The sequence below is a fragment of the Neovison vison genome, chromosome 7 (genome assembly GCF_020171115.1).
Source record: "Neovison vison isolate M4711 chromosome 7, ASM_NN_V1, whole genome shotgun sequence".
In the NCBI taxonomy this organism is placed as follows: domain Eukaryota; kingdom Metazoa; phylum Chordata; class Mammalia; order Carnivora; family Mustelidae; genus Neogale; species Neogale vison.
The window spans coordinates 16,529,264-16,544,121 of NC_058097.1; the positions used below are offsets into that span (position 1 = coordinate 16,529,264).

Here is a 14,858-nt window from a genome sequence, read left to right on the forward strand (position 1 = left end):
GGAGGGGGAGGATCCGGCCAGCCTGACTGGAGAACCGTGGGACCTGCGGCAGTTGGCAGCACCCTGGTCTGATGAAGAGAAGAGCACAGAGAGAAGAGCAGGGGGTCTTTCTCACGGAAGCAAGTGTGGCCTTCAAGGAGCCCAGATAAGAATCAAAGATGCAATCACTCAGGTGGCTCAAGAGGGAAAGGATTTATTAGCCCGTTTCCAGGGCAGGGAGCCAGGGGCAGTGGTGGGGGTGTGGTGGTCTCACATTCAGAGGGAAGAAAAGGCAGCAGTAAAACCCACCTGACTGCCTTCACTCATTCTGATCTACACAGCTTTGTGCTCACAAAAACCATCCTCTTGTCCTGCAGGGAGGACACAGGGCCTGGGATGCTGACCTAGGAGGTTGGGAATGGCTTGGTTTGACTCGTGGCCTTCCAAGGCAGGGAGTAAAACTTGCGTTAGAAGGGACAGGCTGAGGGAGCGGCAAGCCGTCCTGAAGGTCTACAGCCCCACAGTGCGGGCGGCTCCCACCCCTTGACGCTTCTGGGAGATTTTAACTTTATTTATAAACAAGACAAAAATCCAAGCAGCATTAATTTAGGGGATCAAAGAAAGGTTTAAAAAAAAAAACCAAAAAAATACAGAGGAGCAGGACAAAGAGTTGGTGAGCATCCAGAAGAAGAGGAGGAGAAGGAGGAAGAACCAGTATTCCACCCGGTGCTGAATGTGCTTCCGCGTCTCTGCGGCCAGGGAGGCCCTTCCTTCCTGCTCCCCCGCCGGCAGCCAGACAGCAGAGGGGACGCCGCAGTGCCGTGAAGACGAGCCCTGGAGCGCTGTCTGGCCACTGACGTGGGGAGTGCCGTGGATTTATTACACCAGTCAACCTCCCACCTTCACCGTCACCAAGTGAAGAAATTTTTAACTCTCCTGTCCAAAGTCCTCTGAGAATTTCTTCACTTTCAGGAGGTCATCTGCATTCACGGTGGGCCGAGTGGTGGCCAGAGACCGGAGCATGTCCGACTGCAAAGACAAGGGCACGAACCTAAGGAGGAGCCCGGCCCAGGGTCCTCAGCCTCTCTGCGCAGACCCATGGGGTCCAGCAGGAAGAAGCCAGTGTTCCCAGTCACTCCCAGCCCCAAAGGCAAAGCTCCCTCTGGTTGCCTGGCGCCTGCATGCATGTCTCCCGTGCCAGGACCGCTCTTCCCTCCAGAGGCGGCTTGTGTCGTTCCCAAACAGGCCTACTTCTTGTCTGAGAGAATTCAAACTCCCCTCATGTCTTAACTGCTGGGAGAAGCTCGTTCTGACTACACACCCGCCATACCAGCCACACTGACAAACACCTGCCCCGCACGACAGGCAAGACCATCTGGAAGACCAGGACGAGGAGAGGGGAGGACTAGTCCCATGAGGCTGCCTGTGCAGTGCCACCAAAGCCAACTGCCAACAGACACTCGCTGCCTCCTCCTGGGCACGAAACAAGCCAAACTCATGGAATGACGCAGTCATGCCAGAGGGACTTTATTCTTGCTGAATAAAGTAAAATGCTCATGCTATGTCCTCCTTCCTGGGTCCCCACTGAGTCTAACAGCAGGACCCCCAGCTACCCAGAGCCCCTCTCTGTTTCAGAGGAGCTACAACAGCCCAGGACAACCCATAACCCCAGAGAAGGGGAGAAGCCTATTTTTATTTTCAGGCCCAAGACCCCAGTTTTCTGGGCTCTGTGTAGTCCCTCTCCCAGCTGGCCACTTACCATGCAAACCACAGGCTCTAAGAGTTTGTCACCAGGGACATCCATCCAAGTCATCTCCATGGCCCCTGGGTCCCCTGGTGAGCAAGGGGTCAGGAGGTCATCAATCATAACGCTAGGATTGGTGCGGGAAGGGCCACAGACCTGAAATCAAATAGGAGTCAGGCTGCAGGGGCTCCACCTCAATGACTGGGGAAGGGATGGGACGCCTCAGATTTCTGAGTCCTGAAGAGAAGGTAGTGGGAGAGGATGAATGCGTGCCTGGCTTTCTAGGTCATTAATCAGTCTGAGAAGAGAACGACTCCTTCAGAAGTCTCAGGCTGGCAGGTGAAAGTAGCTCACGGTAGGATTCTGGAGGTTTGTGGTCAGCGTGTTATTCCAGGCACTGTTCTCCAGAACCGCAATCTGTGGCCTGAAGTGTCTCAGTATCTTCCTCTTCCTCAGTGACTCCACCAACTCTCACCACAAATGTAGTGACATCAAAACTGTTCTTCTAACCACAGTCTGCTTTATTGGCAACATCCCCCCAAATATCCCCAAGGCTAATTCCCTCACCTCCTTCAACTCTTGACTCAGATCTTATCTAGGATGGCCTATCCTTTAAGAATACAACCTACCGTGGGGCGTCTGGGCGGCTCAGTCAGTTAAGCACCTGATTCTTAATTTCGGCTCAGGTCATGATCTCAGGGTTGTGAGATGGAGCAGGGAGTTGCTTGGGATTCTCTCTCCCTCTGCACCTCCCAATTCCTCTCTCTCTCTCAACTAATCTTTTTTTTTTATTATTATCAAAAGAATACAACCTGCCCACTCAACTCCGAACATCAGAAACACCAGAATCCATCTACTGCTCTGTCTTCCCCCTCATTACCCTCTAAGAAATAAGTATCTCCTCAACTCCTATAGAACAGGGATTTTTGTCTGCTGTGGTCCCAAGCGTCTCCCCACGTCCTAGAATAGCACCAGGTACACAGCAGGACCCTTGGCAGACACTCAACAGAGACACGCTGTGTGACAGGAGCTCCTCCTTAGAGTGAGTGATTCTGTACCTGCTGATTCTTCAGACACTGAGTGGGGGCCCCACACACGACAGCACAGCGCTGACTGTGGAGGTGGCAGAGGTGACTGCATGGGGCCATGACCTCTGGCTTCACACAATCTCAGATGGTCACATTCACGCAGGAAGAACGACAGGGAAAGAGAGAGCGGGTGCAACCCCAGTCTGTGGAGCCAGAGGGCTCACGTTCTTGTCCTTGGTTCTCCATGAGACCAAAGAAATGTCCCCTGAGCAGCCAAGGACCTGGCAGAGAAAGCTGGCATCCCCATTCCTGTGACACTTTCTGAACAACTCCTTGCTGGCCACTCACCTATTTTTTTTAAAGCAGGCTCCACACCAGGAGTGGAGCCCATCGTGGGCTCACAGCCCTGATCAGATCAAGACCTGAGCTGAGCTAAGAGCTGGATGCTTCACCAGCTGAGACACCCAGGCGCTCCTCCACTCACCTTTTTGAAGTGTGTCGCTGACTGAACTTTTCTGACCGGCTGCATGAGGGAGTCCCGCACAATGATGCTGATGTCGGCACCCGAGTAGCCTTCCGTCTTCCGGGCCAGCTCGTGGATGTTGGCCTCCGTGAGGTTGTGGGGAGTGCTCCCCAGGTGCAACCGGAACATCTGGGCTCGGGCAGCCTCCTCAGGCAGCGGGATGTAAATCCTCTTTTCAAACCTACAGAGCCAAGCACACAGCAGGACTTGAGAAGAGAGGGCGTGACAGTCTTCGCTGAGAGAGGTGCTGGAGCCCTCCGGAAGGTGGCTTCACTGAGGACTCTGCTCACCACACAGACACAAAGCGGCCTCCAGGGAAGCGGAGGCCGTCCGCACCCACAGCCGCAGCGGCAGGAGACCACGGGCTGACTGCAGCGGGAGAAAGACCTCAGCCCCTGGCACCTACCGGGGGAACTCACCTCCTTCTAATGGCTGAATCCAACACCCAGGGGATGTTGGTAGCACCAAGCACCAGAGTCCCGTCGTTGTTATTCCCCACCCCTGTGGAGAAAGGGAAACACAGACACCGATTCAGAACATCTGCAAGGACAAGAGCATCTGGGGGAAGCACCTCAGGGGCCTCTGTGTTCCGATCTGGGGCCAGCCCCGTGCCCCCACCTGCAGGGCCCCAACCAGCTCCACTGGGCCACAAGCCTTCTCTGAAGCCCTGCCGGCCTCGAGAAGAGCAGAAGGCTGGCGGCCAAAGGCCAGGGTGACCTCTCTGCAGGCCTGTGGAGTCGGAGCCCAGAAGGGCTGCTCTGACATTGCCCCTTTGTCTTAAGGATCATCAGACCCAGCCGCAGCTGAAGAAGTTACGACGCGCTGGGCTGGCTGGAGGCCCCGGGGAGGGCACCCAGTGCTGGCACACACCCTGCATCTGGACCAAGAACTCCGTTTTGATCCTTCGGGCGGCTTCGCTCTCATTTTCATTGCGGGACCCGCAGAGGGAATCCACCTCATCGATGAAGATGATGGAGGGCTTGTGCTGCCTGGCCAGCTCGAACAGGTTCTTGACTAGCCTGTGAGGGTGACAAGTGGGGCTGGGATCAGGACGCCCACACCCATCCCAGTCAAGGGCCCAGCCACTGCTTCTCTTTGCCTTTCCCACAGGCAGGTCAGGACACCTGTCCTGGTAGGATTTCAGCCCCCGGTCATCACAGATCCACGGGCAACACGGTGCCGTGAGGAACCGCCAGCCCTGGTGACAGCCCCACTCATTAGCTCTGGATTTAGGACAAGTCATTTCCCCTCCGCTCAGCCTCGGTGTCATCCTCTGCAAAACGGGAGTCGGTGTGGAAAATAACTGAACCACATGAAGTCCCCAACAGAGGACACCCACCTGACACCCAAAGACTGGGAGCGCCTTTGCCTTCCCTTCATGAGGACTCCTCTCCCCAGCGCGCCCGTTCAGTCTCGGCAAGCTCTGTCAGGACAGTGTCCCACCCAACAAGCTAGCAGGATTCCCCTCCACTGGCTCCTTCTCCATGACCCCCAACAGCAGTTCCTCTGGGCAGTGGCTCAAGGGCAGGGAAGCAGGGTCTGGCAGCTGACTTACTTCTCACTCTCCCCCAACCACTTAGACATCAAGTCTGAGGAGGACACAGAGAAGAAGGTGGAGTTGTTGGCTTCTGTGGCCACCGCTTTGGCCAGGTAGGATTTCCCTGTGCCAGGGGGTCCAAAGAGCAGTATCCCTCGCCAAGGTGTACGCTTGCCTACAACAAAGAATAAACTGAGGTGAGCTTCCTCCTGACTGGGGAAAGGGAACAGAAAAACTCGACAAGACGACCGATTCTAGAAGCAAAGGAAGAAAAGGAACTGAATTACCTGCTGAGAGCCTGCTCCTAGCCCTGGCTCATGACCCCTCAGAACTGTGGAAGTGACACTGGCTACCACTGGTTCCTGACTCTCCTCACCCACTGGGAGTCAAGTTGAAGTTCTAGTTGCAAAGGTGTTCCTGACACCAGAGAGGAGCCAAGGAGCAGATGGCTGTGATGGGTAGACCCTGGGGCCTCTCTCCACCGAGAGCCCTGAGAGGGAAGGTTGGGCCCTCACACCCTGAGGGCCAAGAGAGCTGAGTGGCCCCCTGCTCCTGGACACCTTCCGAGTGTGAGCCCTGGGCTGGGTTCCTCGGAAGCCTGCTATTTTTCCAGTTGGGCCTAAAGTAGCTCAACTCTTACCTGTGAACAAGTGTGGGAATTTAATTGGCAAAATGACAGCTTCTTTGAGGGCCTCCTTGGCCCCCTCCAAGCCAGCCACATCATTCCACCGAATGTTGGGCTTCTCCATCACAACAGCACCTGCAAGAGGCAAGTAGAGCCTTCAACCTGGAGCCTGACTGAGGAGTGTGAGCCGACCCTCCAGGAGGCCCTTGCCACACATCCCCCCACCTCCACCGCCATTGGGGGGCGGGCCTCTTACCCATCAGTTGTTCTTGCAATTTCTTTTTCTCTGGATTATCCCCTTCGCTGTCACTATCACTGCTGGGGAAGGAGACAGAAGATGACAGGCTAAAGCAAGAGGCAATTGGCAAGAAGGCTCTGAGAGCAAGGTCAGGCTCTGGCTGCTGGCCCAGTAGAGAGCCGCTTGCCCTGCTCAGCAGTGGCGAGGGACCTCAGGGAGCCTCAGACCACCTGTAATTGACACTCCCAGGAAAACACTCCCATGACCCAACCTTGTTTCTTCATTAATGGAGAAACAACAGAGATGTGTGTTCTCTCTAGAAGGCTGGTGAGGTTATACACTTTGGCTGGAATTCAGGAGCAGCTGGGCGGGCAACCAGAGCTGTCACTGGCCTTTCACACAGATTCACAACCAGACAGCAAGTGGCTGTGACTCAGAGAGGAGGTAAGGTTTAAAGCGGGGGACCTGGGAAAGGAACAAGGTCACAGGTCTCACTCCAGGGCCAATCCCTAATGGGTCCTAAGTGATCAGCCATCCTCAGAACTCTTTCAGCCGCCCCCCAAAGATGCTTCACCTCCTGCCCCCTCCTCTTCCCTTCCCAGAGTATGTCTGGTTCTCTGGGAACCTGTCCATCCGGGGACAGAGCCCATCAGCTCTGGCGGGGAGCGGCAGACAAACCACCCACCTCTCTCCTGCTGCGTGACCCTCCTGCCTGGACCCACCCCCTCACTTTCAGGACACCACTGGCCTTTATGCTCAGCTAACTGGAATATCTGTGGTGGGCAAACCACACATGAGGTGAGGGGCTGCCGAGCAAACACTGGCTTTGGGGTAGGACACAGAGGCCCTGTGTGGGGTCCAGACTCCAGCCAGTGCCAGCTCTGTGATCTGGGCCATCTCATCCGTCAGATGCACACAGTAACTCCGACTGTCACAGCAGCTGGCACTTCTTCCATACCTCCTGCCCACCAAGCTTTACTTTCAGGCCTTGACCCGCATCATCTCAAACCCCCTTTAGAGCAACACTGGGTGGGAAGGAACATTATCTTTCTTCTACAGATGAGAAGCCTGGAAGCACAGGGGGTCATGGCACGCGTCCAGGATCACCCAGCTAGGAAGAGGCAGTGGCGGGATGTACCCTGAGAGTCTTAGTATGGAATCCAAGGCTTGTAACTTCCCTGCTGGCTTGCATTTCACCCACAGCTTTTCTGTGCAGATCCAACCAGACACCGTTCATAGAAATATTCAGCACCAGGAATGGCAGCAACACAGAAAAAGGACACATGCTCCTGGGGTCTCTGGTCCGGGCAGGGGTCCGCCACTCCTCTGTACTCACCCCTTACTCTCACTCTGATTTTCTTTGACTGGCTTCTTGCCATGCTTCTCTTTGCTCCGTAAATAATCCTTCAGCTTCTCCGCTCGATCTAGGTACTGCATGCACTTGGCTCGAATGCTCTCCTTGGCCTTGTCGCTGTGTGCCTCATCTGCAAAAGGGGAAGCGGAGAGGGTGTGCCCACCTGCTCCCGCAGTAGCTCTTCATGCGCTCAGCAGGCGGGCTAGGCCCTGCGTGACTCACATTTGATAGCATGTAGGAAATACTCCACAGCATGCTGGTAGAGCCGGAGGGCCTCCTCGTAATTCTTGGCTTTATCCTCTTCCGTGGCTTTCGTCACCAGATCAATGGCTTTCTGGAAAGGCGAAGCAAATACCTCAGATACCTCAGTGCTTCCCAAGAGACCCAAAAAGCCCTTGCAGTCCCAGGGCAGCAGGAATCCTACAGATCTGTTAGATGCACACAATTATGTCGGCCTATTTTTCCAACATCAGCTAGAAAGATGTTGAAAGGCAGCTTTAAAAGACAGCCATCCCTCTTCACAATACACTCATACAGCTGAGAGCGATCTCCTTCTCAATTTCACTCTGGATTTCAGTAAGTGGAAACCTGACCAAGTATCTCAGGTTAGGGCTCAAGGGGAGAATCCACTTTCTATTCCTTGCATCAAGGGAAAGAAAAGTGGCCCTGGACCCAGCGCCTGGAGCAGGGGAAACGCCAGAACCAACTGCTTGGTGTGCTGCTCAGCGGGAAGGCCAGGAACCGCACTTGCCCTCGAAGGCCAGAGACGAGCCAGCCCTGAGTTCTACCAGATCCTCCTATCGGCCCAACCCGCTTCTCTGTGGTGAAAAGAGATGGGTTTTCCTAAATTTGCTCCTTAGGGAGGGGATGCTTAGACACATGGATCAGCATACGAGTAGTTTTAGTAAGAAAAGTGCTTGCTGGCACACAGTTAAGTGTCTGACTCTTGGTTTTGGCTCAGGTCATGAGCCAAAAGCTGGACACAAGGGGCGTCCAGCTTTGTGCTCAGTGGGCAGTCTGCTTGAAGATTCTTTCCCTCCTCCCCTCCCCCGTTGGCATATGCACATACTACAATAAATAAATCTTTTAAAAAAGAAAGAAAAGGGCTTGCTTACTCCAAAGACATATATGTATTGCCAACTGAGGGGAACGGTCCTCTGGAATTTTCTAAGAACTCTGTTAGGGTATTTTTGTGAATCTCACAATTCCTGGAGGCCTGTGCTCTAAACTCAACTCAAAGCACGCTGTATTTTCAAGCAGCTGCCCTACACCTACATATCCAGTTTTAGAAACCGTGGCTTCACCAGCCCAGGAAGCATTACCAGAATTACCCTCCTCAAGCTGATCAGCACTGGACATGAGGCCGGCAGATCCCACCATGTCCACACAGTTCCGTCCACAGCAAACAATAAACCTCCTGACCAGCTCTTGGCTGGGCTCAGGCATTTGTGCAGCCCTTCCTCCTCTGAAAGTCAGAGTCTCAGCAAGACATGGCTAGCTCTACAGAACTGATGGACGGGAGTCAGTTTGGCCAAGATGATGATAAATGAACTCACCAGGTTGAGGAGATGAGGAAAGGTCAAAGTGTTGGCTACTATCTTCAAGCTCAGCTACCTCCATTACCTACAAAGAGGGAATGGCCAGGAGCCCAGAACCTTCTCGGATGATTAGCTTAAACACAAGCTTCGCAGGTCTACTCTCCCCCCACCACCTGCTCTTCTGATGAGACAATGGAATGAGTTCCCCTGTCCTTCTCTTCTCCAGAACAAACATGCCCAGTTCCATGGACTTTTTCACTCTATATGCCTCCTTGCTTGGGTCTGTCCTTTAGAAAGGCAGGGCTCAGAACAATACTTGAGGGATGCTCTGCTCCCCTCCCTTCGAAATACTTTACTGATTAATGCACCTAAGAGCACATTAAGTCTTTCTGGCAAGTGCATACAACACTTCACAGGCAAGAGGCCTCAGCTGCAGTTTGAAGAATAGTTTTGCATAACACAAGGGTGAGGTGATAAATAAAACTGCCAGCCTGGTGCATCTCTAGTAACACATATGGCAAGGATGAGGGTGAAGGACAAGGCTAAGGAAGATGTGCTAACAGAAGAGCTGGCAAACTCTAAAGGACCAGATGGTCAATAGGTTAGACTTGCCTGGCCCTACAACCTCTGGAGAAACTACACAACTCAGCCTTTGTAGACCGAAAGCAGCCATGGAAAATACGTAAATGAAAAAGCAGGAATGTGTTCCAATAAAACTTTATTTATAGACACTGAAATTTGAATTTCATGATTTTCACGTGTCATGAGATATCTTTTCCCAGCCTTTTAAAAACAAAAAACCTACGACATTATGTTAAGTGAGAGAAGCCAGTCACAAAGGACCACATATTATATGATCCCAGTTACATAAAATATCCAGAATAGGGGCACCTGGCTGGCACAGTTGGTCGAGCATCGGACTCCTGGTTTCTGCTCGTTTGATCTCGGGGTCATGGGATCGAGCCCCGAGTCTGTTCCATGCTTAGCGAGGAATCTGCTTGACTTTCTCTCTCTCTCAGCCCCTCCCCCTCCCTAAACTAAATAAATAAATCTTTTAACAAATGAACAAAGAAAGAAAAGTGCTCAGAATAGGCAAATCCATAGGGACAGAAATTATCTGAGTGTTTTCCCAGGGCTGGGAGAGATACAAGGTTTGTGGGGTTGATGGTAAAGGGTGTGGACTTTCTCTCTGGGGTGATGAAAAGGTTCTGAAAGTGTGATGATGGTTGCTCAACTCTGAATAGACTAAAAGCCAATGAATCGGATACTTGAAATGTGCCAAATTGTGTGGTGAGTTATAGCTTAACAAAGCTTTTATTTTTAAGATTTATTTATTTATTTTAGAGAGACAGAGAGTGTGTGTGTGTGTGAGCAGGGGGAAAGGCAGAGAGAGACAGAGAATCTTCAAGTAGACTTCCTGCTGTGCATGGAGCAGACGCATGACCGGAGCGAAAATTATGAGTCGGAGGCTTAACCAACTAAGCCATGCAGGCGCTCCTTAATAAAACTTGAACAGAAATGTAAAAACATTCTTAGCTCACAAAAACTGGACAGCTGGGATCTGCAGCCAAAGTTTACAAACCCCTGTGATAACATATCAGAGCTTCTGCTGGTGGATGGTGGGGTCTGGCTTTGGACTCTAGTCAGTTCCTGGCCAAGCAGCCCAGTTTATTCCATGCCTCTGTTCCCACTTTTTCCTCCACCTTCAGGTGTCTGAATGCTACCCATCCTTTCTGGATCCAGGCATATGCCCCTTCTTCCACGAAGTCCTGCCTAACTCCTTGACAGGCTTTATCTTGAGCACTATGTAGCAGACATTGTGTTTAGAAACTTTACCTGTATTACTCAATCCAGAGCCACTGTCACAACAACCCTACAAGGTATCACCCCATTTCACTGACAGGAAACCCGAAATTCCAAGATCAAGTAACTGGCCCAAGGTCACATGCGACTGAGTGGCAGAGCCAAGACTGAAGCCCAGGTCTGAGGCCTGGGCAGGTTTCTGTTCGCCGGCCCAGCAGGACCGGCAGCACCTGGAGAATGGGTCAGGCACGCATCCAGGTGGCGCCGCCCCAGCACGACTAGCCAAGACCTGAAGAATGAATGAAGGGTCGCGGGCCGAAAGGAGGAAATCCAAGCCTGGGGAAGGTGCGGGGACTCGTCCTAAGGGAAGCAGGAGGAGGGAGAGCAAGCAGCCCGACCGCGGGGCCGAGCTTCCCCGGCGGCGCCTGTGCGGTCCGCAGGAGGCTGATTCCCGCCGCGGTACTCGGGCGCCGCTGGCTGCACGGAGCGGCCTCCGGGCTTGGCCTGGCCGGACGGGGGGTGGGGGTGGCAGGGGCACGGGAGTTCTGGACGGGAGACGGCCCGTGGCTCTGGGCGCAGGAAAACAGAAACGGGTGGAGGCGGCGACAGGGCGGCGGGGAGAGGGCCACTGGGCCGGGGTTCCGAGCAGGCCGCCCGCCCGACTGCTGGCTCGCAGGCCCCGCCGCGCCTCCTCCGGCCTCCGGAAGCCGAGCCCCGCCGCACCGAGATACCTGGAGGGTTGACGTTGTCATTTCATCTCCTGGGTCCGCCCCACACCCCGCGGCGCTGCTTGCGGCCTCAGTCCGGCCCCCGGGAGCCGAGCTGCTGCGTCGGGCGCGGGGAGCCCGGCGACTTAGCGCTGGGCGCGGGCAGGGTGGCCGCTCGCAGCCGGAGCGGAGTCGGAGGGCGAGCGAGGAGCGCGGCCCAGAGCGGTCGGGCCTGAGCCGCGCGACTGCCCCCCGGCGGCCACAGCTGCCACTGCAGGCACCGCTCCCCGCGGCCCAGGGGCGGCACCGACTAGGGCCCGGGCGGGGCTGGGCAGGGGACGTATTAGGGGCGGGGAGCTCAGGGTGGAGGGGGGCGGGAAGTGAGGGCTGCGAGGGCGGGGCCAGAGGCAGGGCGCCTGGAAACCTCAAGTCCTCAAGTCCTAGATACCATTTCTAGTAAAATAGCGCCTGTAGAACAGTTTTTCTTGCACAGTAAACCTAGTTCCCAGAGTTTTGCATTTCTTATGTTTAATAGAGTATACTAATAATTAGTATCTACCTTGTCTGGCTTTTGGGGGGAATAAATGAGCTAGCTACTGTAAACACAGTGTACCACACACTGGGGATACAGTCTCTGTTAACCATTGTGTTTTTTTTTTTTTTTTTGAGAGAGAGAGAGAGAACACGAGCAGGGGGAGGAGCAGAGGGAGTGGGAGAATCTCAAGCAGGCTCTATGACTAGGACGCAGCCAGAAGTGGAGCGGATCTTAGGACTCTGAGATCACGATCTGAGCAGTAATCAAGAGTCAAGTGCTTAATGGACTGAGCCACCCAGGCGCCTCCTCTGTTAACTATTAATATGATGCTGGTGGTTCAGTCTAAAGTCAGTTTTTGGTTTTGTTTTTTAGTATCAACCCTGCTACTTTTCTCTTTAGGAAAGTGGTTTTCTTTTCTTTTCTTTTTCTTAAGATCTTTCTTTCTTTTTTTTTTTTTTAAAGTAATCTCTACACCCAACCTGGGGCTTGAACTTAGAGCCCCGAGATCAAGAGTCTCATGTTCTACCAACTGAGCCAGCCAAGAGCCCCAGGAAAGTGGTTTTCTTAAATCTCCAATGCTGGAGGCTTTAGCCCTGTGAACTTCAGTATAGTATATCTGTGCTAGTTTCTGGGGATATAGCAATGATCAAAACAGTTCTAGGTCAGCCTACTGTTTGAGAAGAAAGATGATGTTGATCAGGAAAGATGATGTAATAAGTGTGTTGAGGCCCATCTGTGAAAATCCACGTGCTTTGTGCACATCTAACAGGCCACCTGCCCAAGATAGGTGGTCAGCAAAGGTTACCAGATTCAAAGCTAAGGTTTGAGGCAGGAGAAAGGACACTCCAGGTTGATGAAACAGCCTGTAGAAAGGTGCTGAGGCCCTATGGAGGCCACTGATGGAATTTAAGAAACTGGAAGAAGGCTCAGATAGGCAGAGAGCAGAAAGTAAGTCAAAGTGAACTGATGTGGGGGAGTTGGGCAAGGCCTGGGCATTTGGCTATGGAAGAGATTTGGTGTTTTATCCTGAGGACAGTGGGAAACTGTTTTTTGTTTGTTTTTAAAGATTTTATTTATTTATTTGAGAAAGAGAGAGAGAGTAGGAGCAGCAGAGGGAAGCCGACTCCCAGCTAAACCCAGAGATGAGGCCGTGGGCCTATCCTAAGACCCTGAGACAAAACCAAGAGTCGGATGGTTCCCCAGCGGAGTCATCCACGGGCCTTGTTGTTTTTTTCTGAGAGGTGACTCGAGCCCTACTGTGCAGAACAGCTTGCAGGGATGGGGTGGCTATAGCATGCAAAGCTACTGCTGTAGCCCACAAGTAGGAGGGAAGCCTGGACTAGGGGCAGGGGGCACGGAGAGACATATACAGAATGGAGACATTGTGGAAGACAAATCATAAGCACATGGAAGTGCTTTAGACTTGGGGTATGGTGAGGGTCAGGAAGGGACAGAGGTGACTCTTGGGTTACTGGCTTCAGGACCTGGACAGATACTGGTGACACTGAGTTGGGGAATACTAAACAGAGCCCAGGTTTGGGGGGTGGAGAAGTGAGGAAGATCACAAATATGAGGTGCCTTTGAAACACCAAGTTTCAGTTAGGCGTACACATCCCAGAGTCAGAATAAAGGTGAGGCCGGAGATACGCAGCTGAGAGCCCTCTGGGGCTAGGCGGGAATGAGATCTCCTAGGGCAGCGCAGCGTGCAGGCGGAGCCTAGGACAGAGCTTGGATGCTTGCTGGCTGATGGAAGGAGGATGAGCCCGCCAAAGCAGCTCAGAAAGACACGTAGAGAGGGAAGCTAGCCACAGGAGTGCTCTGGGAGTCAGGGAAGGAGGACTGATAAAGAGACGGGAGCACAGGATCTAATGCAGCCGAGGAGGCAAACAGTCATAGGAAGACACCAGCCGCCTCAGCCAGAGACATTCCAGTCATGTGATGGAGGCGGAAACCCTCCTGTAATGGGCTGGCTGAGAGGGGGTCAAGAAAAGGCACAATGCTTTCAAGAGATTTGGGGAAAAGAGAAGGAGGCCTAGAGCATTAGCTGCAGGAGTTGAGGGGTCTGGGAAGGAATCTGTGATGGGTTTTAATGGGAGAAGAGTTGAACATGTTTAAAAACCTAGTAGGAAGGGTCTAGTTGAAAAGGTTTATGAACGGGAATGGGATCAAAGCAGAAAGAGGACTGGTTTTAGACATTATAGTTGGAGGAAAGAAGATAAATGCCTACCTAGGTCAGCTGGAAGGTGAGGAGAAGCTGGGAGAGTACCTTTGGGTGGCTGCTGTTTTCTCAGTGAATTAGGAGCAAAGAGAATCTGCTGAGAGAGAGAGAGAGAGAGAGAGAAGTGGGAGCCCTGGGGTTTGAGGAGAGTAACGATGGTTTGAAATCCTTTCAAGTGACCCAAACATAAGCAGTGGTAAGGGCACACCTGGTAAAGGCTGGCAACCTCTGTAAATTTACAGAGGTACCAATTTGCCTTGAGCCTTCCCCCCCAGGACTCAGCTACTCACCGAGATGCAGGAAGGTAGCTGGGTTCCTCCACGTGGCTCCCACGAAGGCAGAACAGCAGGGAACTCACAGGTTTTGGAGAGCGCGGTGCTGCAATGGTGGGCGATGGGATGGGAAGGAGGGAGACGGATAAGGAGCCGGTGAGAGAGTCCATGAACTAGCTGAGGGCCCAAAAGGTCGAAGGACGGTCCCAGCAGGAGCATGCTGGAGAGGGCTGCTTCAGTTCCTGATTTTGGAAATGGCTCCGTTCCCCCAGTAACCGTCTAGGGGGCCACAGTGGGAGCAGGAGGATGGCGGAGCTGGAGCAAAAGTGCCATCGTCACACACAAGGAGGCTGAGGAACCAAAAGGCCAAGCAAGGTGCTTTGCATTCCTGTGGACACTGGAATCAGGATCGTGGTGGTAGTGGAGGGACAGGGCTGAGATGAGCCTGGGTGAGCCAGGGAGACGCATACACATGGGACGAGTCGTGGCTTCTCAGCTTCCACCCTGAGCACTGTGCTTTCAGACACCGACGGAGCTGTGTGGCTGGCCTGGGGAGGCTTGTTTTTGCTACTCTGTACCTGGCATCGGTGCTGTCCTTCCAGAGCTGGAAGACCCTGCACTTAAGGAGCTCTGGGTCGTGATGGCTAAGGCGGCCATCACAGAGGACCACACACTCTGGGGGCGGGGGTTAAACAATAGAAATTGTCTCCACAGTTCTGGAGGCTGGAAGTCCAAGATCAAGGTATAGCAGGGTTGG

The 14,858-nt window shown here is 53.3% G+C and overlaps 1 protein-coding gene across 2 annotated transcripts; it reads right to left on the reverse strand.

The window, feature by feature from the left end:
* Positions 1-177: 177 nt before the first annotated feature.
* On the reverse strand, positions 178-11,268 carry VPS4A (vacuolar protein sorting 4 homolog A). Of its 2 annotated transcripts, none has more exons than XM_044255838.1 (11): positions 11,101-11,268; positions 7,251-7,362; positions 7,011-7,158; positions 5,693-5,751; positions 5,452-5,571; positions 4,830-4,986; positions 4,145-4,293; positions 3,694-3,775; positions 3,236-3,455; positions 1,739-1,879; positions 178-1,008 (listed from the first exon to the last, which is right to left on the reverse strand). In XM_044255838.1, exons 1-11 carry the CDS (start codon positions 11,119-11,121, stop codon positions 907-909), a joined length of 1,311 nt encoding a protein of 436 aa, XP_044111773.1. In that variant the 5' UTR covers positions 11,122-11,268; the 3' UTR covers positions 178-906. The 2 variants fall into 2 exon arrangements, with proteins under 2 accessions (XP_044111773.1, XP_044111772.1); XM_044255837.1 differs by having other exon boundaries at positions 5,693-5,754.
* Between the last annotated feature and the right edge of the window lie 3,590 nt (positions 11,269-14,858).